This window comes from Borostomias antarcticus (assembly GCF_949987555.1).
Source record: "Borostomias antarcticus genome assembly, chromosome: 2".
Classification (NCBI taxonomy): domain Eukaryota; kingdom Metazoa; phylum Chordata; class Actinopteri; order Stomiiformes; family Stomiidae; genus Borostomias; species Borostomias antarcticus.
Window position 1 is genome coordinate 41,825,905 of NC_140235.1, and position 27,155 is coordinate 41,853,059.

Consider the following 27,155-nt stretch of genomic DNA (forward strand, 5'->3'; position numbering starts at 1 on the left):
GGATAGTGAATGGTTAAAGGGATAGTGAATGGGTAAAGGGGTAGTTCCCTATGTGTGTAAAGGCAGCCTACCTTTGCCATCTGTGGCTGAGGCCTCTTGTAAATGTCTGATTGACCTGTTGACAGAAACGAGAGGGTCGAACGTCCCGTCATCTCACATTTGAAAGGTGGATATCCTGAAACTTTCATCAAACGCAGAATCTCCAAGAAGCATTGCCTCTTTTTAACAAAGCTGATTATCTCACGAACAAGAACCTCCCTCCTATACAGGTAAGTATGTCTCCTAGAAGCACCTGGAGACATTTGTAAAACAGCAAATTCCTTTAAGTTGAGAGAAGTACTGGGCCATTATAGCAAGTTTGAAATGATATACTATCTCTATTGATTTAGAAAGAGGGAGGAAATGGGAGTGGTTTTAGATGAAGCTAGTCTTGCGTAGCCAGAACTCTCCCTCCACACTCTGTTTACACTGAGCCAGCGCTGGAGAAAGGGCTGGCTGGACTCTACCATTCAGGGATGGGGGGGGGGGGCGCTGTATTCTAGACAATCACAATCCTCAGGTTGTTGTTTCACGTAGTCTAGATTTAATCTGATTGGACGGGGAACAGACTCTGCCGCCACTGATTGGGCAGTGATAAACTAATGACAAGGCTTATCCACAAAAAACTGAGATGAGACCTACCAGACCACAGGGAAGAGAGACCTACCAGACCACAGGGAAGAGAGACCTACCAGACCACAGGGAAGAGAGACCTACCAGACCACAGGGAAGAGAGACCTACCAGACCACAGGGGAGAGAGACCTACCAGACCACAGTGAAGAGAGACCTACCACACCACAGGGGAGAGAGACCTACCAGACCACGGGGAAGAGACCTACCAGACCACAGGGGAGAGAGACCTACCACACCACAGGGGAGAGAGACCTACCAGACCACGGGGAAGAGACCTACCAGACCACAGGGGAGAGAGACCTACCAGACCACAGGGAAGAGAGACCTACCAGACCACAGGGAGGAGAGACCTACCAGACCACAGGGAGGAGAGACCTACCAGACCACAGGGAAGAGAGACCTACCAGACCACAGGGGAAGAGAGACCTACCAGACCACAGGGAGAGAGACCTACCAGACCACAGGGAGAGAGACCTACCAGACCACAGGGGAGAGAGACCTACCAGACCACAGGGGAGAGAGACCTACCAGACCACGGGGAAGAGAGACCTACCAGACCACGGGGAAGAGAGACCTACCAGACCACGGGGAAGAGAGACCTACCAGACCACAGGGAAGAGTCAGACTGAGGTGAGACCTACCAGACCACAGGGAGGAGAGACCTACCAGACCACGGGGAAGAGAGACCTACCAGACCACAGGGAAGAGAGACCTACCAGACCACAGGGAAGAGAGACCTACCAGACCACAGGGAGGAGACCTACCAGACCACAGGGAAGAGAGACCTACCAGACCACAGGAGAGAGAGACCTACCAGACCACAGGGAAGAGAGACCTACCAGACCACAGGGAAGAGAGACCTACCAGACCACAGGGGAGAGAGACCTACCAGACCACGGGGAAGAGGATGGCTGAGAGGAGACCTACCAGACCACGGGGAAGAGAGACCTACCAGACCACGGGGAAGAGAGACCTACCAGACCACAGGGAGAGAGACCTACCAGACCACGGGGAAGAGGATGGCCCCGCAGCAGAGCAGGTCCACCAGGAACAGAACCTCCTTCCACTGTCCGTACTCCGTGGTACCCTCCTCCGTCGACTCAATGATGATGTACGCCACGTTAGCCAGCACCTAGAGGTCAGGAGGTCAGAGGTGAGCAGTGCTCTGTGATGATGTACGCCACGTTAGCCAGCACCTAGAGGTCAGGAGGTCAGAGGTGAGCAGTGCTCTGTGATGATGTACGCCACGTTAGCCAGCACCTAGAGGTCAGGAGGTCAGAGGTGAGCAGTGCTCTGTGATGATGTACGCCACGTTAGCCAGCACCTAGAGGTCAGGAGGTCAGAGGTGAGCAGTGCTCTGTGATGATGTACGCCACGTTAGCCAGCACCTAGAGGTCAGGAGGTCAGAGGTGAGCAGTGCTCTGTGATGATGTACGCCACGTTAGCCAGCACCTAGAGGTCAGGAGGTCAGAGGTGAGCAGTGCTCTGTGATGATGTACGCCACGTTAGCCAGCACCTAGAGGTCAGGAGGTCAGAGGTGAGCAGTGCTCTGTGATGATGTACGCCACGTTAGCCAGCACCTAGAGGTCAGGAGGTCAGAGGTGAGCAGTGCTCTGTGATGATGTACGCCACGTTAGCCAGCACCTAGAGGTCAGGAGGTCAGAGGTGAGCAGTGCTCTGTGATGATGTACGCCACGTTAGCCAGCACCTAGAGGTCAGGAGGTCAGAGCCGAGCAGTGCTTTGGGTTTTTGAATCTAAGGTTTAGATCCAGATTCAAAATAATTAGCTCACTTGATGATTATATGGACAGCGGGATCTGATCCTAGACCAGCACGCCAAGTCAGTGAAACTATCTTTTCTGGACCCATAACACCCGCCCCACTGTTACATCATCAGTGAGGGACACAACACAACAGACACTACATAACAGACACAACATAACAGACACAACATGACAGAGGGTAGGTAAAGGTCTTCTAGGATAGGGGACAAAGTGACTGGTGGTTTGAGGGTAGGTAAAGGTCTTCTAGGATAGGGGACAAAGTGACTGGTGGTTTGAGGGCAGGTAAAGGTCTTCTAGGATAGGGGACAAAGTGACTGGTGGTTGGAGGGTAGGTAAAGGTCTTCTAGGATAGGGGACAAAGTGACTGGTGGTTTGAGGGCAGGTAAAGGTCTTCTAGGATAGGGGACAAAGTGACTGGTGGTTTGAGGGTAGGTAAAGGTCTTCTAGGATAGGGGACAAAGTGACTGGTGGTTTGAGGGTAGGTAAAGGTCTTCTAGGATAGGGGACAAAGTGACTGGTGGTTTGAGGGCAGGTAAAGGTCTTCTAGGATAGGGGACAAAGTGACTGGCGGTTTGAGGGTAGGTAAAGGTCTTCTAGGATAGGGGACAAAGTGACTGGTGGTTTGAGGGTAGGTAAAGGTCTTCTAGGATAGGGGACAAAGTGACTGGTGGTTTGAGGGTAGGTAAAGGTCTTCTAGGATAGGGGACAAAGTGACTGGCGGTTTGAGGGTAGGTAAAGATCTTCTAGGATAGGGGACAAAGTGACTGGTGGTTTGAGGGTAGGTAAAGGTCTTCTAGGATAGGGGACAAAGTGACTGGCGGTTTGAGGGCAGGTAAAGGTCTTCTAGGATAGGGGACAAAGTGACTGGTGGTTTGAGGGTAGGTAAAGGTCTTCTAGGATAGGGGACAAAGTGACTGGTGGTTTGAGGGCAGGTAAAGGTCTTCTAGGATAGGGGACAAAGTGACTGGTGGTTTGAGGGTAGGTAAAGGTCTTCTAGGATAGGGGACAAAGTGAGTGGTGGTTTGAGGGTAGGTAAAGGTCTTCTAGGATAGGGGACAAAGCCAGATAGAAGCCTGGCACAACGCACATGAACATATGGGTTCAGGGCTGCCAGCGTTTCATATTGGTGCGACACACAAACAAGCTGTTCCTCCCGTACAAGACATTCTATCATCAGCAAAGAGAGAAACACCACGACTCTGTTATCATCACAGTGCCCTGACAGTCTGCTCGTCCTGGACTGATGGAGTATTACCTGTAGAGGGATGACTATCATGAAGATCTTCTTGTCCTTATCAGAGAGGATGTGTTTGACAAAGGCCCAGCCAGTCCCTATCAGGGCAATGGTGATGAACAAGAGCGCCCCCTTCAGTCTGGCAAGAGATATTACATGTATTACTTAAAAACAGTGTATTTACCAAAAACACTAATTAAAAGATTAAGAATAGCCCAGTGTTACATTCGGCTAAAGCAAATTTCATAATTAATAGGAAATGCACTCTTTTTACAGATGTCTCCAATCTAAATGACATTTCTATAAAGGTTGACAATCAATCAATTGCATTTGACCAGCGTCTGAGCTGCTAGTCGAGCATGTGGTGGTAGAGAGGGTTAGTAGCAGGGCTGGTAGTCGAGCATGTGGTGGTAGTGAGGGTTACTAGCAGGGCTGCTAGTGGAGCATGTGGTGGTAGTGAGGGTTACTAGCAGGGCTGCTAGTGGAGCATGTGGTGGTAGTGAGGGTTACTCAGCAGGGCTGCTAGTCGAGCATGGTGGTAGTGAGGGTTACTAGCAGGGCTGCTAGTCGAGCATGCGGTGGTAGTGAGGGTTACTAGCAGGGCTGCTAGTCGAGCATGGTGGTAGAGAGGGTTACTCAGCAGGGCTGCTAGTCGAGCATGTGGTGGTAGAGAGGGTTACTAGCAGGGCTGCTAGTCGAGCATGGTGGTAGTGAGGGTTACTCAGCAGGGCTGCTAGTGGAGCATGTGGTGGTAGTGAGGGTTACTAGCAGGGCTGCTAGTCGAGCATGTGGTGGTAGAGAGGGTTACTAGCAGGGCTGCTAATCGAGCATGCGGTGGTAGTGAGGGTTACTAGCAGGGCTGCTAGTCGAGCATGTGGTGGTAGAGAGGGTTACTAGCAGGGCTGCTAGTCGAGCATGTGGTGGTAGTGAGGGTTACTAGCAGGGCTGCTAGTGGAGCATGTGGTGGTAGTGAGGGTTACTCAGCAGGGCTGCTAGTCGAGCATGTGGTGGTAGAGGGGGTTACTCAGCAGGGCTGCTAGTCGAGCATGTGGTGGTAGTGAGGTTTACTAGCAGGGCTGCTAGTGGAGCATGTGGTGGTAGTGAGGGTTACTAGCAGGGCTGCTAGTCGAGCATGGTGGTAGTGAGGGTTACTAGCAGGGCTGCTAGTCGAGCATGGTGGTAGTGAGGGTTACTAGCAGGGCTGCTAGTCGAGCATGGTGGTAGAGAGGGTTACTAGCAGGGCTGCTAGTGGAGCATGTGGTGGTAGTGAGGGTTACTAGCAGGACTCACAGGTGGGTGATGTAGTAAACCACAGCCCAGCCCTCGATGGGGAAGCCCTGGTTGGAGATGTAGTGATAGTCGATCTGAAACACAGACATGAGCGCCGTCACGACAATCCGCTACACAACACGCTACACAACACGCTGCACAACACGCTACACAACATGCTTCACAACACGCTACACAACACGCTACACAACACGCTACACAACACGCTGCACAACACGCTTCACAACACGCTACATAACACGCTTCACAACACGCTACACAACACGCTGCACAACACGCTACACAACACGCTACACAACACGCTACACAACACGCTTCACAACACGCTTCACAACACGCTACATAACACGCTTCACAACACGCTACATAACACGCTACACAACATGCTGCACAACACGCTGCACAACACACTACACAACACGCTACATAACACGCTTCACAACATGCTTCACAACACGCTACACAACACGCTACACAACACGCTACACAACACGCTTCACAACACGCTACACAACACGCTTCACAACACGCTACACAACACGCTACAACACGCTTCACAACACGCTACACAACACGCTACACAACACGCTACACAACACGCTACACAACACGCTACACAACACGCTTCACACGCTACACAACACGCTTCACAACACCATCCACGCATTAAGCAGGGTATCCAGATATAGGGCTGTATCGAGTGGGAACATATAGCTACACACACACACACACACACACACGCGCGCGCGCAGACACACACAGTCATGGTAGGACCGGTGCTTGACAACGGTCAACGCTGCACTGAACTGCTAACTAAGCGAACTCACAGCGTGGAAGATGAGAGAGAGACACTTGGTGAAGGGGAGAGCGGCCATGAGCCAGTGGATCTTATACACATCCGAACTGAGAGAGGGAGAGAGGGCGGGGGGGGGGGAGGGAGGGAGGAGAGAGGGAGAGAAGGGAAAGTGTTATTCAGCTTCATGCTTAGGGGGAGACTTTAATAATGTACAGGTTTAGAAGAGGCATCTCCAAATCTCCATGGCAGAGCATCCATATCTGGCCATCTGCTACCCTGCTCTAAGAGCCTAAACACCACAGAGTACTGAGACATGTCTAATCTAATCTAATCTAATCTAATCTAATCTAATCTAGCCACAGGTAGTTATTAAATCAAATGCGTCCGTTTACAGTGAAGCAAGTGCATACTTGGTAGTGTATACTGGCATAGTTGGCCAGGGTCATGAGGTCAGAGGACATGGACATGGCCCCCCCCCCCCCCAGCGCGTGCGGAGGACATGGACCCCCCCCCCCCAGCTCACCAGCGTGTGCGGAGGACATGGACCCCCCCCCCCCCCAGCTCACCAGCGCGTGCGGAGGACATGGACCCCCCCCCCCCTCACCAGCGCGTGCGGAGGACATGGATCCCCCCCCCCCCCCCCCCCAGCTCACCAGCGCGTGCGGAGGACATGGATCCCCCCCCCCCCCCCCAGCTCACCAGCGCGTGCGGAGGACATGGACCCCCCCCCAGCTCACCAGCGCGTGCGGAGGACATGGACCCCCCCCCCCCCCCCCCCCCAGCTCACCAGCGCGTGCGGAGGACGTGGACCCAGAGGGCGCCGATGGAGAAGAAGAAGGTGGACATGATGATGTAGAGTTTGGGCAGCGGGATCTCCCCCGCAGACAGGAAGCTGCTCGGGTTCTTCTCCGTGATGCTGATCTGGGGACAGAGGACAGATCAGAGGACAGACCAGAGGACAGACCAGAGGACAGATCAGAGGACAGACCAGAGGACAGATCAGAGGACAGGGACAGAGCAGAGGACAGGGACGGACCAGAGGACAGGGACGGACCAGAGGACAGAGACAGAGCAGAGCAGAGGACAGGGACGGACCACAGTCAGCTCATTCTTAAACAGGGTAGGGAGTGTGTTGAGCGCCCCCAGGTGGTGAGCTCTGGTACATGTGTGATGGATGGATTAACGCACGCACACACACACACACACACACACACACACACACAAGCTGTTCAGGGGCCAAATTAATACCTCTCCATGAACAATAGGTTATTTTAGGCTTTTTACATTTTATGAACACAGCGCTGTTTTACACATCTGTGTTATTATGGGATAGGTCGGTAGATGGACACAGTGTTACAGCAGTTCACCAGGCGTGCTCAATGCTGCCTCCTGGTGGTTCGTGTGCAACGCTTAATAAAAAAACACTGATGCAACACTTATGTAATTATTTACCGTTGTTTCACCTCCATGTTGAAGCGCAGGGGGTTGACTCTCTGACTCACCTCCATGTTGAAGCGTAGAGGGTTGACTCTGACTCACCTCCATGTTGAACCTCAGGGGGTTGACTCTGACTCACCTCCATGTTGAAGCGCAGGGGATGACTCTCTGACTCACCTCCATGTTGAAGCGCAGGGGGTTGACTCTGACTCACCTCCATGTTGAAGCGTAGAGGGTTGACTCTGACTCACCTCCATGTTGAAGCGTAGGGGGTTGACTCTGACTCACCTCCATTTTGAAGCGTAGGGGGTTGACTCTGACTCACCTCCATGTTGAAGCGTAGGGGCTGACTCTCTGACTCACCTCCATGTTGAAGCGTAGAGGGTTGACTCTGACTCACCTCCATGTTGAACCTCAGGGGGTTGACTCTGACTCACCTCCATGTTGAAGCGCAGGGGGTTGACTCTGACTCACCTCCATGTTGAAGCGTAGGGGGTTGACTCTCTGACTCACCTCCATGTTGAAGCGCAGGGGGTTGACTCTGACTCACCTCCATGTTGAAGCGTAGGGGGTTGACTCTGACTCATCTCCATGTTGAAGCGTAGAGGGTTGACTCTGACTCACCTCCATGTTGAAGCGTAGAGGGTTGACTCTGACTCACCATGTTGAACCCTAGGGGGTTGACTCTGACTCACCTCCATGTTGAAGCGTAGGGGGGCTTTGGGAGAGTAGGGGGTTGACTCTGACTCACCTCCATGTTGAAGCGCAGGGGGGCTTTGGGAGAGTAGGGGGTTGACTCTGACTCACCTCCATGTTGAAGCGCAGGGGGGCTTTGGGAGAGTCTTTGCTGTAGCAGTTGTGGAAGTAGAAGTCGTAGAGGCCCTGCTGCTCGTCCGTGCTGATGTTGAAGTGAAACTGTGGAGGGGACAGAGAGAGCATCTGTGATCTGAGGCACAAATAACACACACAAACTCAACTGCTATAGGAAGAGCAGAATTATTTGGCAGGCATATTAAAAAATATGAAAAAGGGAAAAAGCAGCAGTCAAAATTCAAAAAGGCAGAGTATTTAAGACAGGGGAGGGGGAGCGCTGTCATCCTGCCCAGCCGGACAATACCAACGATAACGCCCCCCCTCAGTGTGTTACTGCCTTCATACAACAGCACTGCACCATCAGTAGATATTTTTTGGGGAAAAGACGGGTTTGTAGTGTTCAAATCCACTAAACTGCGCTGCTTCCAGCCCTCCACAAGCCTAAATAGCTCTCCACTGTTTAACGTTGCTATAGGCAACTTAACAAAGCTGACAGCGTTACGGACTGATACCGTTACTGGTGATTTGACCGTTGGGATATTGTGGTTATTGACACGGCTCTGAATGCCTCTTGGCCAATCACAACGCGCTGTCAGAGCTAGCTGCTGTATAATGTTTGGTATTAGTGGTAGAAGGAAACAAGTTGTTTTCTATGGGGTCTGGCCGTCCTAACATTGTAGCTGTATGATCTGGAGCTGCAATCGCCCGTTTCCCCCTCATTTCCATCCAGCCAGCCACAGGGGTGGACCCCTCTGAGAGCCACAGGGGTGGACCCCTCTGAGAGACCAGATGGCCGTCTGATCCTCTCAGTTCATCACAGCCTGTCTCACAGGGAGACACCAGCGCTGCTGCTGCTCTCACAGACCGACCGCTGACAGCTTTAACGCGTGGAAACCGGGTTTGGGTTCCAACATTATATTCTGAGAGATTCTCTATTTACATCCAGCAAGAAAATGGTTGTAGGCGAGACTAAAACCATTGAGCCCAACATAGTGTGAACAGTGTGTCCCGTGGGTCATTTTCTCATTCTGTTTTTGTATTTTAACTTAGCAAATTATTTTCCTCATAGCTTCTAGATTTCTGAAGAAATACTGCCAAAGATGTTGTTTATGGTGAGATGAAGGAATAGTTGTACCTGGAAAGAGTATACACCGTTGTTTCTGTGAAGAGGGTATGAAGGCACGTCGCCCTTTTTCTGTGGGTATAAAGAAATTAGAAGAAGAACATTAGAAGGCAACTATCTCCATCTCAAATATGTTGTTTTTAGTTTTAGTTCTAGTTAAATCAAGTTCTACTGGGTTAGGGTCAGGGTCAGGGTTAGGGTCAGGGTCAGGGTCAGAGTCAGGGTTAGTGTTAGGGTCAGGGTCAGGGTCAGAGTCAGGGTTAGTGTTAGGGTCAGGGTCAGGGTTACTGTAGACCAAAGGGCCAAATCATGTTTCTTCTTACCTCTGTAACATTCCGCTTGGTCTTCTTCTCACCTGACAGTGAAAAGAGAAAATGAGGATTGATCTGTTTAAGGGTGTTAGTGTTCTGTGGGGTTTGTTTCTGATCTGTTTAAGGGTGTTAGTGTTCTGTGGGGTTTGTTTCTGATGTGTTTAAGGGTGTTAGTGTTCTGTGGGGTTGTTTCTGATCTGTTTTAAGGGTGTAACTGTTCTGTGGGGGTTGTTTCTGATCTGTTTAAGGGCTAAGTGTTCTGTAGGGTTTGTTTCTGATCTGTTTAAGGGTGTTAGTGTTCTGTAGGGTTTGTTTCTGATCTGTTTAAGGGCTAACTGTTCTGTAGGGTTTGTTTCTGATCTGTTTAAGGGTGTTAGTGTTCTGTGGGGTTTGTTTCTGATCTGTTTAAGGGTGTTAGTGTTCTGTGGGGTTTGTTTCTGATCTGTTTAAGGGTGTTAGTGTTCTGTGGGGGTTGTTTCTGATCTGTTTTAAGGGTGTTAGTGTTCTGTAGGGTTTGTTTCTGATGTGTTTTAAGGGCTAACTGTGCTGTAGGGTTTGTTCTGGGAGATTTCCACACATATAATATGTATTTTTCCATGCTATACTGTTTAGGCAGAGGGTGTCTGCATGACTGAATGACAATTGAGGACAGGTGTTAGGCCCAATCCCAATCCCCCCCCTTAGCCCTAGCCCTTGGCCCCACCCCTACATGTTGCGCCTTCACGCGTAGGGTAGCGTGTCCCATTCCTTTTAGCTTCGAGGGCTAGGGGGCATATCGAGGGCTAGTGGACGTTCAAACAGTCCTCCAAAACCAGGGTTTTCAGATGATGACTTGAAACCGAGGGGTAGATGAAAACTCACACGATACTTTGCGAACCGAGGCAGTGATATGAAACATAGCTGCCGGTGCCGTGAAAAAACATGTCATTGGATTGTTATGACAAACATTTCAGAAAAAAAACACTATTCACGATGTCAACTGCATGTCATTGTTATCCTAACAGCATGTTGATGTTCCAGTGGGCTACGGTGTTGAATCTAATCTAATCAATAGAACCTGAGAGAGAGCGACGGGGTAGAGAGAGACCTGTCAGTGGGACTGGGTCTGGTTGAGTGTTGACGTTGTCTTTCCCCTCAGCTGGTCTCGCCTGTCCTGCGGCAGGCTCCGCCCCTGGACTGTCCTTGGCTCCTGTGAGTTCGGGGATGATTTCAGGGAACACGTTCCCCTCTGCTGACATCTTCAGCTTCACACTGAGAAACACACCATCAGCAATGTTCCGTCATGCACCACTTCCCAGCATGCACCACTTCCCAGCACAGCGTTCCCTGCCAGGGCTGCCTCTTAGGGAGGGCACTACTTAGGAGCAGCCAATGAGGGACATCATTGAACTGAAAATGATAATAGTGAATCCTGTCTTTTACACAAAGCACTATTACACTAAACAATGTCCCTAAAGACCCGCAACACAGCAAGATGGATATCTTTGTAAATTGGGAGCAAGTTGGATATCTTTGTAAATTGGGAGCAAGTTGGATATCTTTGTAAATTGGGAGCAAGTTGGATATCTTTGTAAATTGGGAGCAAGTTGGATATCTTTGTAAATTGCGTTGCCAGAATTTAAACTCACTCATTCTTTTGGAAGTCAAATAACAGCATCGCCACGGCAACATCACTGCTAGGAGTTTTCTTTAGGACGCAGTAGTCTAGGTCTTCCTCCTACACACACACACACACACACACACACACACGCACGCACGCACACACACACACACACACACAAAGGTGCGTGCACACACACACACACACACACACACACGAACACAGAGCAAAAATGTTAGGTCCTTAGTAGTCTGAGAGAGACCTATCCCCGTTGAACCAGTCCAGGTTCTTAGTAGTCTCAGAGAGACCTAGCCCCATTGAACCAGTCCAGGTTCTTAGTAGTCTGAGAGAGACCTAGCCCCATTGAACCAGTCCAGGTTCTTAGTAGTCTCAGAGAGACCTAGCCCCATTGAACCAGTCCAGGTTCTTAGTAGTCTGAGAGAGACCTAGCCCCGTTGAACCAGTCCAGGTTCTTAGTAGTCTCAGAGAGACCTAGCCCCATTGAACCAGTCCAGGTTCTTAGTAGTCTCAGAGAGACCTAGCCCCATTGAACCAGTCCAGGTTCTTAGTAGTCTCAGAGAGACCTAGCCCCGTTGAACCAGTCCAGGTTCTTAGTAGTCTGAGAGAGACCTAGCCCCGTTGAACCAGTCCAGGTTCTTAGTAGTCTCAGAGAGACCTAGCCCCGTTGAACCAGTCCAGGTTCTTAGTAGTCTCAGAGAGACCTAGCCCCATTGAACCAGTCCAGGTTCTTAGTAGTCTCAGAGAGACCTAGCCCCATTGAACCAGTCCAGGTTCTTAGTAGTCTCAGAGAGACCTAGCCCCATTGAACCAGTCCAGGTTCTTAGTAGTCTCAGAGAGACCTAGCCCCATTGAACCAGTCCAGGTTCTTAGTAGTCTCAGAGAGACCTATCCCCGTTGAACCAGTCCAGGTTCTTAGTAGTCTCAGAGAGACCTAGCCCCGTTGAACCAGTCCAGGTTCTTAGTAGTCTCAGAGAGACCTAGCCCCGTTGAACCAGTCCAGGTTCTTAGTAGTCTCAGAGAGACCTAGCCCCATTGAACCAGTCCAGGTTCTTAGTAGTCTCAGAGAGACCTAGCCCCATTGAACCAGTCCAGGTTCTTAGTAGTCTCAGAGAGACCTAGCCCCGTTGAACCAGTCCAGGTTCTTAGTAGTCTCAGAGAGACCTAGCCCCGTTGAACCAGTCCAGGTTCTGAGTGTAAAAGGAGTCTTAACTGATGGGTTGAGGGGTCCTAGAGACTCCTAGGGATGTGAACACACTACTGCAGTCTGTCTGTTTTAGGGATCTGAACACACTACTGCAGTCTGTCTGTTTCAGGGATGTGCACGTGCACAGCGTGTTTTAGGGATGTGCACGTGCACAGTGTGTTTTAGGGATGTGCACGTGCACAGCGTGTTTTAGGGATGTGCACGTGCACAGCGGCTATTTTCACTGACGACTAGACCAAGCCTCCAAATACTGAATACCAACCTAATGAGTACACAGTAGAATAGATTCCTTATTGGGGCGGCCCAGCAGTGAGCCAGGTCTTTAATGGATAAACATCGTCATGTGAGCCACCACCCACAGCTTCTCTCTGGTAGACAGCAGGAAGAAAAGCATTCTCTAATATGAACGAATGAGGCTATGAACCTGGGTAATACGCCTTCACATGAGTGTGGGGTAATGCATGTATAGACTGGTGTGGGGTAATGCATGTATAGACTGGTGTGGGGTAATGCATGTATAGACTGGTGTGGGGTAATGCATGTATAGACTGGTGTGGGGTAATGCATGTATAGACTGGTGTGGGGTAATGCATGTATAGACTGGTGTGGGGTAATGCATGTATAGACTGGTGTGGGGTAATGCATGTATAGACTGGTGTGGGGTAATGCATGTATAGACTGGTGCGGGGTAATGCATGTATAGACTGGTGTGGGGTAATGCATGTATAGACTGGTGTGGGGTAATGCATGTATAGACTGGTGTGGGGTAATGCATGTATAGACTGGTGTGGGGTAATGCATGTATAGACTGGTGTGGGGTAATGCATGTATAGACTGGTGTGGGGTAATGCATGTATAGACTGGTGTGGGGTAATGCATGTATAGACTGGTGCGGGGTAATGCATGTATAGACTGGTGTGGGGTAATGCATGTATAGACTGGTGTGGGGTAATGCATGTATAGACTGGTGTGGGGTAATGCATGTATAGACTGGTGTGGGGTAATGCATGTATAGACTGGTGTGGGGTAATGCATGTATAGACTGGTGTGGGGTAATGCATGTATAGACTGGTGTGGGGTAATGCATGTATAGACTGGTGTGGGGTAATGCATGTATAGACTGGTGTGGGGTAATGCATGTATAGACTGGTGTGGGGTAATGCATGTATAGACTGGTGTGGGGTAATGCATGTATAGACTGGTGTGGGGTAATGCATGTATAGACTGGTGTGGGGTAATGCATGTATAGACTGGTGTGGGGTAATGCATGTATAGCCTGGTGTGGGGTAATGCATGTATAGACTGGTGTGGGGTAATGCATGTATAGACTGGTGTGGGGTAATGCATGTATAGACTGGTGTGGGGTAATGCATGTATAGACTGGTGTGGGGTAATGCATGTATAGCCTGGTGTGGGGTAATGCATGTATAGACTGGTGTGGGGTAATGCATGTATAGACTGGTGTGGGGTAATGCATGTATAGACTGGTGTGGGGTAATGCATGTATAGACTGGTGTGGGGTAATGCATGTATAGACTGGTGCGGGGTAATGCATGTATAGACTGGTGTGGGGTAATGCATGTATAGACTGGTGTGGGGTAATGCATGTATAGACTGGTGTGGGGTAATGCATGTATAGACTGGTGTGGGGTAATGCATGTATAGACTGGTGCGGGGTAATGCATGTATAGACTGGTGTGGGGTAATGCATGTATAGACTGGTGTGGGGTAATGCATGTATAGACTGGTGTGGGGTAATGCATGTATAGCCTGGTGTGGGGTAATGCATGTATAGACTGGTGTGGGGTAATGCATGTATAGACTGGTGTGGGGTAATGCATGTATAGACTGGTGTGGGGTAATGCATGTATAGACTGGTGTGGGGTAATGCATGTATAGACTGGTGTGGGGTAATGCATGTATAGACTGGTGTGGGGTAATGCATGTATAGACTGGTGTGGGGTAATGCATGTATAGACTGGTGTGGGGTAATGCATGTATAGACTGGTGTGGGGTAATGCATGTATAGACTGGTGTGGGGTAATGCATGTATAGACTGGTGTGGGGTAATGCATGTATAGACTGGTGTGGGGTAATGCATGTATAGACTGGTGCGGGGTAATGCATGTATAGACTGGTGTGGGGTAATGCATGTATAGACTGGTGTGGGGTAATGCATGTATAGACTGGTGTGGGGTAATGCATGTATAGACTGGTGTGGGGTAATGCATGTATAGACTGGTGTGGGGTAATGCATGTATAGACTGGTGTGGGGTAATGCATGTATAGACTGGTGTGGGGTAATGCATGTATAGACTGGTGCGGGGTAATGCATGTATAGACTGGTGTGGGGTAATGCATGTATAGACTGGTGTGGGGTAATGCATGTATAGACTGGTGTGGGGTAATGCATGTATAGACTGGTGTGGGGTAATGCATGTATAGACTGGTGTGGGGTAATGCATGTATAGACTGGTGTGGGGTAATGCATGTATAGACTGGTGTGGGGTAATGCATGTATAGACTGGTGTGGGGTAATGCATGTATAGACTGGTGTGGGGTAATGCATGTATAGACTGGTGCGGGGTAATGCATGTATAGACTGGTGTGGGGTAATGCATGTATAGACTGGTGTGGGGTAATGCATGTATAGGCCACTCCTCCTGAAACCCCCTTGAACAGCTATAGAACATCTACTTTGAGGCAAACTCCTGGAAAACACACCTTTAGGTGACTCAATTCTTTGCCAGTAGTGTGAGTTGTTGTTCTACCATGACCAGGACCTTAATCCTCCCACTGATGTTAGAGAATAGAGTCTACTCACCAAATATGTGGAGAAGCCATTACTGCTGGTCCGATCCAGGCTAAATCCAATCTGAAGATTACAAGGTACCAACAATACCAGACCTGATCAGACATTTCTGATTGAAAAGAGTGGGTCTTTGAAAAGAGAGTAATTGAAAGCAGATCTCGTGGTGTTGGGGTCTCACCGTGGAGCTGTCAATCTTGTCGAAGTCATCCACGAAGAGGCTGGACATGTTCACCATCATGTAACCATGTTTGAAGAACCCAAACGTGTTCAGGTGGACTTTGTGCCTGATGTCATTCTGGACATAATGCAGAGATTCATTCTTGATGTCATTAATGGTACCAGAAATGTCGGGTATACTAATTACAGCTTCCCCATGCACACCATGATAATACTGGCATTTCTACAGTATATCCAGAATCGTTTACCCAGATCACAGCTACTGACTGTTAACGTTGTGTCTCCATGCTTGGCTGGTAAGAACAGCACACATCTGATGCTAAGCAAGCTTGGTCCTCTATCAGACACATCTGGATGCTACTAGCAAGCTTGTTCCTCTATCAGTGCCCGTGGCCTGATAAACTAGCTCATTTACTATGTCTATTGTCGAGCTAGTTTATCTCAGTATCTATCATGTCGGTCACGTTAGTGAGCTAGTTAGATAAGAGGATCACTTGTGATAAACACATGAGCTACCTGGCTAACATGTCAGGCTAGTTAATGTTAGCTAGACTCATCATGCAGATATGATCTGAACTGAACCAATAATGTGAACCAGCTTCCATAACTAACCCTTTTACCTAGTGACACATACCTTGAGCACCAGGTGATGCAGCCTGCCGCAGCTTTGGCTGATAAATAACAGAACCAGCACATATAAACCCGTCAGACTCCTCTTCTCTGTCGCCATCTTTCCTATGAAGCGTTCTTCTATCAACTTCCGGTAAAGTTTTTTTTTTTTTTTTTTTTACAGCCGGTGTCACCCAGGGGTCAACTCTGTCTGACGTCACTTTGTAGGCTGAAAAGTTAGAGTAGTAGTCCAAAATCCTCCCAGAATAGAGTATGTTTTGTTCCAAGATGAGTTTAGTGATATTCGTTTATCATTATCATTACCATTTAGTGATAGGTCATAATTGGTAAAGTTAATGTTGCTAGTGATATGCTAAATAATCTGTAGATATAGTAATGTAGACCGAATGACAAAAGTCAATGGTGCAATGAATGTCTATCTATCTATCTATCTATCTATCTATCTATCTATCTATCTATCTATCTATCTATCTATCTATCTATCTATCTATCTATCTATCTATCTATCCATACAGTATGATAATCAGAAATTAGATCAATAACTTGCCAATATGTGACTGAGCTTTGGTCCTGATGTCTGCCAAGGTCAGTTTTTTAATCTTTTTTTGATTTTGTTTTTACAGATTATGAAAGTGTAAAATAAATATTTGGAGAAGATATGCTTCTGTGAATGTTGATACACCTGAATTCACTAAGTAGAGAAAAACGGCTTCAAAGATTCAGAGCTGTTCACACTTCTCACAGCCAGGTAACGGGTGGGAACAGTAGCTGGTTAACCCCGCCCCTAACCCCGCCCCTAACCCCGCCCCTAACCACTCCCCCACTGACTAGCTGTCATTATCTGTCATTATCTGTCAGTGGTGGTTTGATGGGCTTTTCAATGACAATGTTGGCTAGTAAGCTTACTAAAAAGTAATACATTAAATTGATTAAAGGCAGCGTTCATAATTCTTTTCTATATGGTTATATATGCACCATGCCCATGTATTATTCTATGAATAGTTCCAAAATGATAAACCATGATTCTACCAACAGGCCTCCAGCCACCAGAAACCTAATGTTCTGCCTGTAGAGCCCCTGTAGGGGGGAACATGAATATCAATAAACATGATCCAATTGGACATTTCATAACATAACATGTCAAGTGTACAGCAGTGTAGTCAGTTGTCTATTAGACGAAACCTCCGGACCGGGTCACATATTTGACAAAAACAAGTCCAAAGCAGTTGTAGATTCCTCTGGTAAAGTAGGTCTACATCCATCTAGGATCTGAGGATCTTCACTCAACTCCAGTGTTTTTCTATCATCTCTGATCTTCAGTCTGCGCTCAGTGGGGAGAGGAGAAGGTCTACATGGGCGAGCTCTCTGCTCATATGTTGGTCTACAGTTAGTAACCTGGGAGCTTGAGAAACACTCTGAACAGACTCTTAATGCTGCTTAACACCGTTTGGAGTTCAGTCACGTGCATCTCTGGTCTCTGAGAGGCTTGGAATGCTGTTCCCAGAAATCACCAGCTCAGAAGTCAGATGGGCTTCCAGCAGAAACACTGGTATGAATGGACGACTATTTCTGTTCTACCTGTGATCATTCTCATGTTCTCTGGTCTGGGCTGGGGGGGTTGGGGGGGGGGGGGGGGGTGAACGGATGGTCATTTCTCTAAAACCTTTGATCTTTCTCATCTCTAACTGCGGTCAGGGTTAGTTAACTGAGGTGTGTGATTCATCTGATATCTAACGGGTGTGTGGACACCATAGAGGAGGGGGTATCAGCGTGTCCCGCTAGAGGACCCTCACATGGTGTTTGGGGATGGAGGGTAGATGACACAGCTGTGTTTGGAGACTGTGTTTGGGAGCCTGCTGAGCTCCCCCCCTCCTCCTCGGCGTCTCACTGGAGAGCAGCTCTTAACCCTTCCCCACTCCCTCTCTGGCGCTAGCGCTGGTCTGACGTAGCGCTCCCAGTGTGTGAAGGATGCGAGACTATGAGGAGGTCACGGCGTTCCTGGGGCAGAACGGACCGTTCTTCCGGACCACCTTCCTCCTCCTGAACGCCATCTTCATCGGCACAGGCTTCAACGGTCTGTACATCGTGTTTGTGGGGGCGACCCCCCGCCATCGCTGCCTGGTCCCGGGGCTGGCCAACCTGAGCGAGGCCTGGAGGGGGGCGGTCATCCCCCTGGACGGGCTGGGCGGTGGGGAGAGCCGGTGTCGCCGGTACAGGCTGGACGTGGTGAGGAACCTGTCTGACCGCGGCCTGGCGCCCAGGCTGGACGTCAACCTGACGGGTCTGGAGCAGGAGGCCTGTCTGGATGGATGGAGCTACAGCACTGACCTCTACCGCTCCACCATCGTCACGGAGGTGTGTGTGTGTGTGTGTGTGTTACAGCACTGACCTCTACCGCTCCACCATCGTCACTGAGGTGTGTGTGTGTGTGTGTGTGTTACAGCACTGACCTCTACCGCTCCACCATCGTCACTGAGGTGTGTGTGTGTGTGTGAGGTGTGTGTGTGTGTTACAGCACTGACCTCTACCGCTCCACCATCGTCACTGAGGTGTGTGTGTGTGTGTGTTACAGCACTGACCTCTAACCTCTACCGCTCAACCATCGTCACTGAGGTGTGTGTGTGTGTGTGTGTGTGTTACAGCACTGACCTCTACCGCTCCACCATCGTCACTGAGGTGTGTGTGTGTGTGTGTTACAGCACTGACCTCTACCGCTCCACCATCGTCACTGAGGTGTGTGTGTGTGTGTGTGTGTTACAACACTGACCTCTAACCTCTACCGCTCCATCGTCACTGAGGTGTGTGTGTGTGTGTGTATGTGTGTTACAACACTGACCTCTAACCTCTACCGCTCCATCGTCACTGAGGTGTGTGTGTGTGTGTTACAGCACTGACCTATACAGCTCCATCATCACTGAGGTGTGTGTGTGTGTGTGTTACAGCAGGAATGTAAACCGCTCTATCATAGTCACTGAAATGAGAATGTGTCTTGTTTATTTATTTCATTTAATGAGAAAAAATATGTATTTATTTTATTTAAACTTGTCATAAAAAAAATAACCAGATTCAAAATCTCTTTGTCAAGAGAGCCTGTCCAAAATGAAAGCAGCACACAGACGCAGCGTACAGTTTAATATAAAACATAAAAACTGAAATTTAAAACATCAACCGTAAGTGCATTTTACAGGTCAGCATTTAAAGTCAGCTTCAAAGCCATTTTGTGAAACTCTATTTTCATCTCTTTTTGTAGCTCGTTCCATGCTGAAGCTGCAAAACAAAGGAATGCAAATGCTATGTGTGTGTGTGCATGTGTGTGTGTGTGCATGTGTGTGTGTGTGCATGTGTGTGTGTGTGCATGTGTGTGTGTCAGCTGATACTGTACGGTATGTCTACCAGTCACTCACTGAGGTGGGAAAGGTAGATAGACAGAGACAGTGTAGTATATTTTTATACTGTATTACATCAATACATTTGTATTACTCTCATGTAGTAATCAATTTACTAAGAATAATGAATAAACTTCACTTTAGGTAGAACTTTGTTAACTTAAGTAGTTTAACATCTAGATGACAACATATGTCCTGTCCTGAGTAAACATTCCTTTGTCCCTGAGTCAATAAAGATAACACCTCGGGAGTCTACAGTTGTAACGTGATCTTAGGAGGACACAGGAAGAACCCAAAATGGCCCCCATGTCCGAGGGGGGCAGAGCTCAATGACCTGTTGACCAATTACAAGACTAGTTGATCAGATCTGTGTTAATGTACATCCCTTGTATGCAAATGTGTTTGTCATGTGATACTTGGCCTGAAGCCAAGATATAAGCTCGCTACCTCGTAAAATAACTGAGTATTGCCGAAGATTTGACCTGTGAGGCGTGCTCAATAAATTGTTGATTTGACCGCATTTTTCTCCTGAAGTATTTTTGACCCAAAAGTTAAGAACTGAAAGATACCACAACAGAGAGATTGTGTGTGTGTGTGTGTGTGTGTATGTGTGTCCATCTGTGTTAATGTTATCCATCTATAAATCCCACGTCTTCTGTCTCCAGTGGGACCTGGTGTGTGACAGCGAGTGGAAGGTCCCGTTCGCCTCCTCCACTCTCTTCGTGGGCTACCTGTTCGGCTCCCTGGTGTCCGGTCAGATGTCCGACAGGTACGGCCCCTCCCTGCTGACCTCACGATGACCCTGAGCTCCTCTGAGCAAACACGATCTTTGTAGACGGCTGTTTTGGCTTTTCTACAGCAACTCCTAAACCTCAGTGCCGGTCGACGCCACACACTTAAAATAAAATAAAATCAAAGCAGCTTGGATCTGAGGGAGCCTCGTCCCATAGAGGCGCGACCACATGGTTCAAACCACGTGTGTGTTCTGATATTCAATCAGCAGCATGGGGGGTCTTCTACTGCTCACGTGTTTGGGAGTGTGGGCATGTGAACCCAACTGCTCCAGACTTCACACATGAACTGAGTTGAACCTCACAGCTGTAGGTGGTGACATTTCAAAGCTGAAGTTACATAGTCACTTTAACTACACAGATTCTATTGAATAGACCCATTGACTCGGCCAAATCTCTGCTTGGATCAAAAAGTGAGGCCTAATGCTTCTAATATCTAGGTCGCCGTCTCGACACGCTAATCTGGCCACAGATTAGAGTGAGCTGAGGTGTGTTTTGGGTTGAGCTGGCTAATGTGTAGAAAGGTTGTGTGAATGTGTGCAGACAGACATCATTCCTGCCCTGTAGCACATCCTATTAGGCCGAATGGTTCAGAGAGACATGAAGAATGAAAAAGAGCAGACTGATGTCTGTACGGCACCATCAACTAAACAGATGGGTCTGGAAAACCACTATATAAATGTAATAGCCTATATTATTATTATTATTATGATTATGATTAAGTATGATTATAATTCCACCGCCTTGTGTCCTCGCAGGTTCGGGAGAAAGGGGGTTGTGTTCTTCTCTCTCGCTGCCCAGTTCCTCTTCGTCTTCCTCCAGTCCTTCTCCGTCTCCTGGGAGATATTCTGCCTCCTCTTCCTGTTCGTTGGGGCCTCTCAGATCTCTCTCTACATCTCGGCCTTTGTACTCGGTGAGCACTGTTGAAAATGGACCAATAGATCAACTGACCAATAGAAATGGAGAAGACCATTCCAGACAGTTGTTGTTGTTGATGTTCTGTCCTCCAGGAACAGAGGTTCTCAGTAAGTCCATGCGTGTTCTCTTCACCACGCTGGGAACCTTCCTGCATTACTGCTTCGGCTACATGACGCTGCCCTGGATCGCCTACGCCGTGAGGGAATGGCGTCCCCTGCTGGTCATCCTGTCCTCCGTCACCCTGGTCTACATCCCCCTGTGGTGGTCAGTCCCTCCCTGAACACTGCTCGTCTCTAGTCCCTCCCTGAACACTGCTCGTCTCTAGTCCCTCCCTGAACACTGCTCGCCTCTAGTCCCTCCCTGAACACTGCTCGTCTCTAGTCCCTCCCTGAACACTGCTCGTCTCTAGTCCCTCCCTGAACACCGCTCGTCTCTAGTCCCTCCCTGAACACTGCTCGTCTCTGGGCGACCGCTCTGCTGTCACGTGCTTCAGGCCCAGTCGTGTTAGAGAAGTGTTTCATAAGAGGTTCATAAGGGGCTTATAATGAAAACTACTAAACCATCACAATCACTATCGACTTCACATGTTTAGAAATACCATATCTATGAATGAATGACAGTTAACCCTTAATACATGTGGGCGACTGTGGCTCAGGAGGTAGAGTGGGTCATCCAATGATCGTAGGGTCGGCGGTTCAAATCCCAGCTCCTTCTGTCCACGTGTCGAAGTGTCCTTGGGCAAGACACTGAACAACAAATTGAGCAGACTAGCACTTTGCATGGCAGCTGCCGCCATTGGTGTGTGAATGTGTGTGTGAATGTGTGTGTGAATGTGTGTGTGAATGTGTGTGTGAATGGGTGAATGAGAGGCCATAGTAAAGCGCTTAGGATAAAAGTGCTGTATAAGTGCCGTCTATTTACCATTTTACCATGTGAGCATTAGGGCAAAATATATATATTTTTGGTCCATTAAAATCCTGCAATGAATGAATGAATGAATGAATGAATAAATGAATGAATTAATGAATAGAAGAGAATAGAACAGTCCTGTGAGAATGCTGGCGTGTGTGTGTGCAGGTTGATCTCTTGAACAGTAGTGTGTGTGTTTGTGTGTGTGTGTGTGTATGTGTGTGTGTGTGTGTGCAGGTTGATCTCTTGAACAGTAGTGTGTGAGTGTGTGTGTGTGCAGGTTGATCCCAGGAACAGTAGTGTGTGTGTGTGTGTGTGTGTGTGTGTGCAGGTTGATCCCAGGAACAGTAGTGTGTGTGTGTGTGTGTGTGTGTGTGCAGGTTGATCCCAGGAACAGTAGTGTGTGTGTGTGTGTGCAGGTTGATCCCAGGAACAGTAGTGTGTGTGTGTGTGTGTGTGTAGGTTGATCCCAGGAACAGTAGTGTGTGTGTGTGTGTGTGTGTGTGTGTGTGTGTGTATGTGTGTGTGTGTGTGAGTGTGCAGGTTGGTCCCAGGAACAGTAGTGTGTGTGTGTGTGTGTGTGTGTGTGTGCAGGTTTATCCCAGAGTCCCCTCGCTGGCTGCTGGCCCGGGGCCGGGTGGACGAGGCGGAGGTCATCCTGAGACGCGCGGCCCGGAGGAACGGTGTTCAGCCCCCAGAGGTCATCTTCAAACATACTGAAGTGAGGCTGATATTAAAATGGGATTATTTGAAGATCTTAAGTAGATATGCAGCCCAATCTCGCCCATCTGCCTACTAATCACACACATGTACAGCGTGCATCCACACGCCAATGTCTGATTTATTTATTTTTTGTGGATAAATAACTGAATGCCCTCTAGCATAAGACAGAGCCTCACTTGGGAATCCACAGTGAAGAGATCATTATTTAACTTGCAAGAAAAGAAACAAGCTACACTAGAAATTATAAGAACTATTAACTATTATTACTGTAATAAGTTTATTTAAAACATTCAGTTATGTACAGTAGATTATCAATTTATATGCTGTCAAGGACAAACAGACTTGTCTTCTGTTTCCTCAGTTGGATGATGTGTCGCCGACAACTAAAGCCACCATGCTTGATGTTCTGAGAACAAGCAACATGAGACTGACCACGCTGATGTGTTTGCTGCTATGGTACGCACACACACACACACACACACACACACACACACACACACACACACACACACACACACACACACACACACACACACACACACACACACACAGCGATCAATCCTTTACCAGGAGTTTGACGTGGCGTCTTCCTCTATTGCATCTTTTCAGGATTGCTGTGAACATCGGCTACTTTGGATTATCTCTGAACACGTCTAACCTGAGTGGGGATCCGTACCTGAACTGCTTCCTGTCCGCGGCCAGCGAGGTCCCCGGGTACCTGGTCTCTACATGGCTGTTAAAGACGTGTCCCAGAAGGCCGCTCCTGTCCTGCTTCCTCCTGATTGGAGGAGGGTTTCTGCTTCTGATCTCGTTCATACCGGAGAGTAAGACTCTTTATGCTCACCTGCGTTTTAAAATGACCCACAGACGGTCTGAGAACCAGCTCCCACTAACGGGATACGCTCAACTCATTCTACTGGGTCTAAGAACGAGCACCACAAGAGCTACTCAACACCTCCACACATTAATCAGGTCTTTAATGTGCTCAGCACCCATAATACTCTTCAGATAACCAGTCCAGCTCCTGATGTACTGAGAGCTTTCTCAGAACTGCCCCAGTAAGAGAGGAGCCCACAGAACTGCCCCAGTAAGAGAGGAGCTCAATGTCCTGATAAGGGTTGAACTATACAGACGTTCATTCACTTCTAAGAATCACACTGCACTGCTGCTTCGTCAGATATGAATATCAGGTAATGACATTTTATGATGTCTTTGAACTTCATGATGTGAAGCTGGTTGAACTCTGACCTGAGTGCTCACAGGAACGCCCACTTCCCAAGTCTTCAAACACCGGCTGTGAGAAACAGTCATCCCTGGAGATGTTTATCTGGTTATTCTGTTTATCTGGTTATTCTGTTTATCTGGTTCTCCTGGTCCTCAGCCCTGCAGGGTCTGGCTGTGGCCCTGGAGATGGTGGGGAAGTTCGGCTTCACCATGGCGTTCTGCGCGGTCTACATCTACACGGCGGAGCTCTACCCCACGGTGGTCAGGAACGTGGGCATCGGCATGTGCTCCTCCGCCGCCCGCATCGGCAGCATCACCGCCCCCTACATCATCTACCTCGGTAACAGGCCACGCCCCCTACTGTCCCTGTACTACAGGCCACGCCCCCTACTGTCCGTGTACTACAGGCCACGCCCCTACTGTATGTGTACCACAGGCCACGCCCCCTACTGTCCGTGTACTACAGGCCCCGCCCCCTACTGTCCGTGAACTACAGGCCCCGCCCCCTACTGTCCGTGTACTATAGGCCCCGCCCCCTACTGTCCGTGAACTACAGGCCACGCCCCCTACTGTCTGTGTACTACAGGCCACGCCCCCTACTGTCTGTGTACTACAGGCCACGCCCCCTACTGTCCGTGTACTACAGGCCACGCCCCCTACTGTCTGTGTACTACAGGCCACGCCCCCTACTGTCTGTGTACTACAGGCCACACCCCCTACTGTCCGTGTACTACAGGCCACGCCCCCTACTGTCTGTGTACTACAGGCCACACCCCCTACTGTCCGTGTACTACAGGCCACGCCCCCTACTGTCTGTGTACTACAGGCCACGCCCCCTACTGTCCGTGTACTACAGGCCACGCCCCCTACTGTCTGTGTACTACAGGCCACGCCCCCTACTGTCTGTGTACTACAGGCCACACCCCCTACTGTCCGTGTACTACAGGCCACGCCCCCTACTGTCTGTGTACTACAGGCCACGCCCCCTACTGTCCGTGTACTACAGGCCACGCCCCCTACTGTCTGTGTACTACAGGCCACGCCCCCTACATCCTCGCTGCACAAACCAAACGTCCTGCAGCTGACCGAATAAACGTCTCATAATAGGAATGTTGCATTAGTTGTTCCTCTTGGCTAAGATGCATTTGGGTTTAGGAAGGGACCTGATCCTACAATAGTGGCTTGATGCATACAGGCTCTCCAAGTTATTGTGTGTGTGTGTGTGTGTGCGTGTGTGTGTGTGTCCACAGGCAGCTTTAATAAGTCCCTCCCCTACATCCTGATGGGAAGCCTGACGGTGAGCTCGGCCGTCTCCAACCTCTTCCTGCCGGAGACCTTCCTCAAAGACCTGCCAGAGACCATGGACCAGATGCAGAGATGCCGAGGGTGGGTCTGACTCACTCACTCACTCACTCACTCACTCACTCACTCACTCACTCACTCACTCACTCACTCACTCACTCACCCACCCACTCTCTCTCGCTCTCTCTCTCTCTCTCACTCACTCACTCACTCACTCACCCACCCACCCACTCACTCACTCACTCACTCACCCACCCACTCACTCACTCACTCACCCACCCACCCACTCACTCACTCACTCACTCACTCACTCACTCTCTCTCTCTCTCTCTCTCTCTCACTCACTCACTCACTCACTCTCTCACTCACTCACTCACTCTCTCTCTCTCTCTCTCTCTCTCACTCACTCACTCACTCTCTCTCTCTCTCACTCACTCACTCACTCACTCACTCTGGCCACGCCTCCATGGACCTGGCCACGCCTCCATGGGCCTGGCCTCGTCCAGTAAGACCCTCCTGATCACGTGAGCTCACGGTCGGTCAGTCGCTCCCTGGACCAGTGTGGACTGGGCTGAGGAGAAATCCACAGAGGCGGAGCCAACGGGCGTCCATCAACATGATTCCCAGGTGGTTGGATCAACCCACTTTATTGACGGCATCTTCACCAACTTCCTCAAAATCGGCGCCATATGGATGATCTTTGTCATCAACTAAACTGGACGCTGATTGGACGGGCAAGGTTTTTGCCGAGCACAGATTTCTGTTGAGCGTCGCCAGACTGATCCTGGAGAGAACAGGATGTGAGCTCACCTGGTCAGGGTGGTTTTACCAGGCGACCGTAGACCGCTGGGACACATGTAGACTTGAACCCCTCGCTGGGACACATGTAGACTTGAACCCTCGTTACAACCCTTCCATACAGACACAATCACTTTGTAATTATGAGAATTGTTAAGTCAACTTCATATCTCTCCATGCAGGTTGTGCAGGGGAACTCAAATGAACGCCCACATCCTGGAAAAAGGAGGAAGAGATAACCCGGCTGTAGTCCTTGATAACCCAGCTGTAGTCCTTGATAACCCGGCTGTAGTCCTTGATAACCCAGCTGTAGTCCTTGATAACCCGGCTGTAGTCCTTGATAACCCGGCTGTAGTCCTTGATAACCCGGCTGTAGTCCTTGATAACCCAGTTGTAGTCCTTGATAACCCGGCTGTAGTCCTTGATAACCCGGCTGTAGTCCTTGATAACCCGGCTGTAGTCCTTGATAACCCGGCTGTAGTCCTTGATAACCCGGCTGTAGTCCATGATAACCCAGCTGTAGTCCTTGATAACCCGGCTGTAGTCCTTGATAACCCAGTTGTAGTCCTTGATAACCCGGCTGTAGTCCTTGATAACCCGGCTGTAGTCCTTGATAACCCGGCTGTAGTCCATGATAACCCAGCTGTAGTCCTTGAGGTCAAATGCTGATCGGAAATCCTACATTTCCCAGCATGCAGTCTTTGAATCAACTAATGACTCAACAGGATTCTGTGAACATGCAGGGGATTCTGGGAAACCAGGCACTGAATATGAACCTCTGCAAAACACCACATCCTCCCGGAGCACAGAGACTGAGGCTGCTTCCATCTGGACGTCTGTTCTTTACTGGAGAAGATCAAGACTCTGCTTGTTACCATTAAAGCTAAATGAACCAGTGCTGAATGTGTGTGTCTGATGGATCCGCCCACCAGGACTGACTGGTTCAGGATCACATGTAAAACCAGCTGATCCACTACCGGGAGCACTGAGGGACATTTAGCATGTTTGCTTTATTGATCATGTACGCCCAGGCGTTTGGGTGTGAGGGTGAGAGGACGAACACAGATGAATAGATACCCCTCGTTAACTGATCCCTAGGGTCGGGGGTCATTGTGTTACAGCAGTAAGAACAACAAAAAGGCACAATCAGGATTAAAACACATTTACAGGAAGAACACACAACAAACTAAAGGATATTC

General features: G+C 49.2%; 2 protein-coding genes across 2 annotated transcripts in view; one reads left to right on the plus strand and one right to left on the minus strand.

Annotated features, from left to right (window-relative positions):
- Positions 1-16,005, minus strand: part of gpr107 (G protein-coupled receptor 107) — a gene marked incomplete at its 5' end in the record, with an annotated part of 29,426 nt that extends 13,421 nt beyond the window's left edge. Inside the window, 14 exons of the mRNA XM_084455751.1 lie at positions 72-115; positions 1,675-1,805; positions 3,713-3,830; positions 4,982-5,055; positions 5,809-5,884; positions 6,565-6,698; positions 8,022-8,129; positions 9,163-9,222; positions 9,474-9,505; positions 10,549-10,712; positions 11,090-11,178; positions 15,111-15,161; positions 15,277-15,393; positions 15,910-16,005. Of these exons, the coding sequence (XP_084311877.1) occupies positions 72-115; positions 1,675-1,805; positions 3,713-3,830; positions 4,982-5,055; positions 5,809-5,884; positions 6,565-6,698; positions 8,022-8,129; positions 9,163-9,222; positions 9,474-9,505; positions 10,549-10,712; positions 11,090-11,178; positions 15,111-15,161; positions 15,277-15,393; positions 15,910-16,005 (1,294 nt within the window). The remainder of the gene's footprint in view (positions 1-71; positions 116-1,674; positions 1,806-3,712; positions 3,831-4,981; positions 5,056-5,808; positions 5,885-6,564; positions 6,699-8,021; positions 8,130-9,162; positions 9,223-9,473; positions 9,506-10,548; positions 10,713-11,089; positions 11,179-15,110; positions 15,162-15,276; positions 15,394-15,909) is intronic.
- A 1,868-nt stretch (positions 16,006-17,873) lies between these two features.
- Positions 17,874-25,872, plus strand: LOC311323521 (organic cation/carnitine transporter 2-like; the record flags this gene model as incomplete). The annotated part of the gene is made up of 10 exons (XM_084455761.1): positions 17,874-18,260; positions 19,957-20,060; positions 20,841-20,995; positions 21,093-21,264; positions 22,504-22,630; positions 22,994-23,088; positions 23,242-23,456; positions 24,014-24,196; positions 25,107-25,242; positions 25,719-25,872. 10 exons carry the CDS (start codon positions 17,874-17,876, stop codon positions 25,870-25,872), a joined length of 1,728 nt encoding a protein of 575 aa, XP_084311887.1.
- Between the last annotated feature and the right edge of the window lie 1,283 nt (positions 25,873-27,155).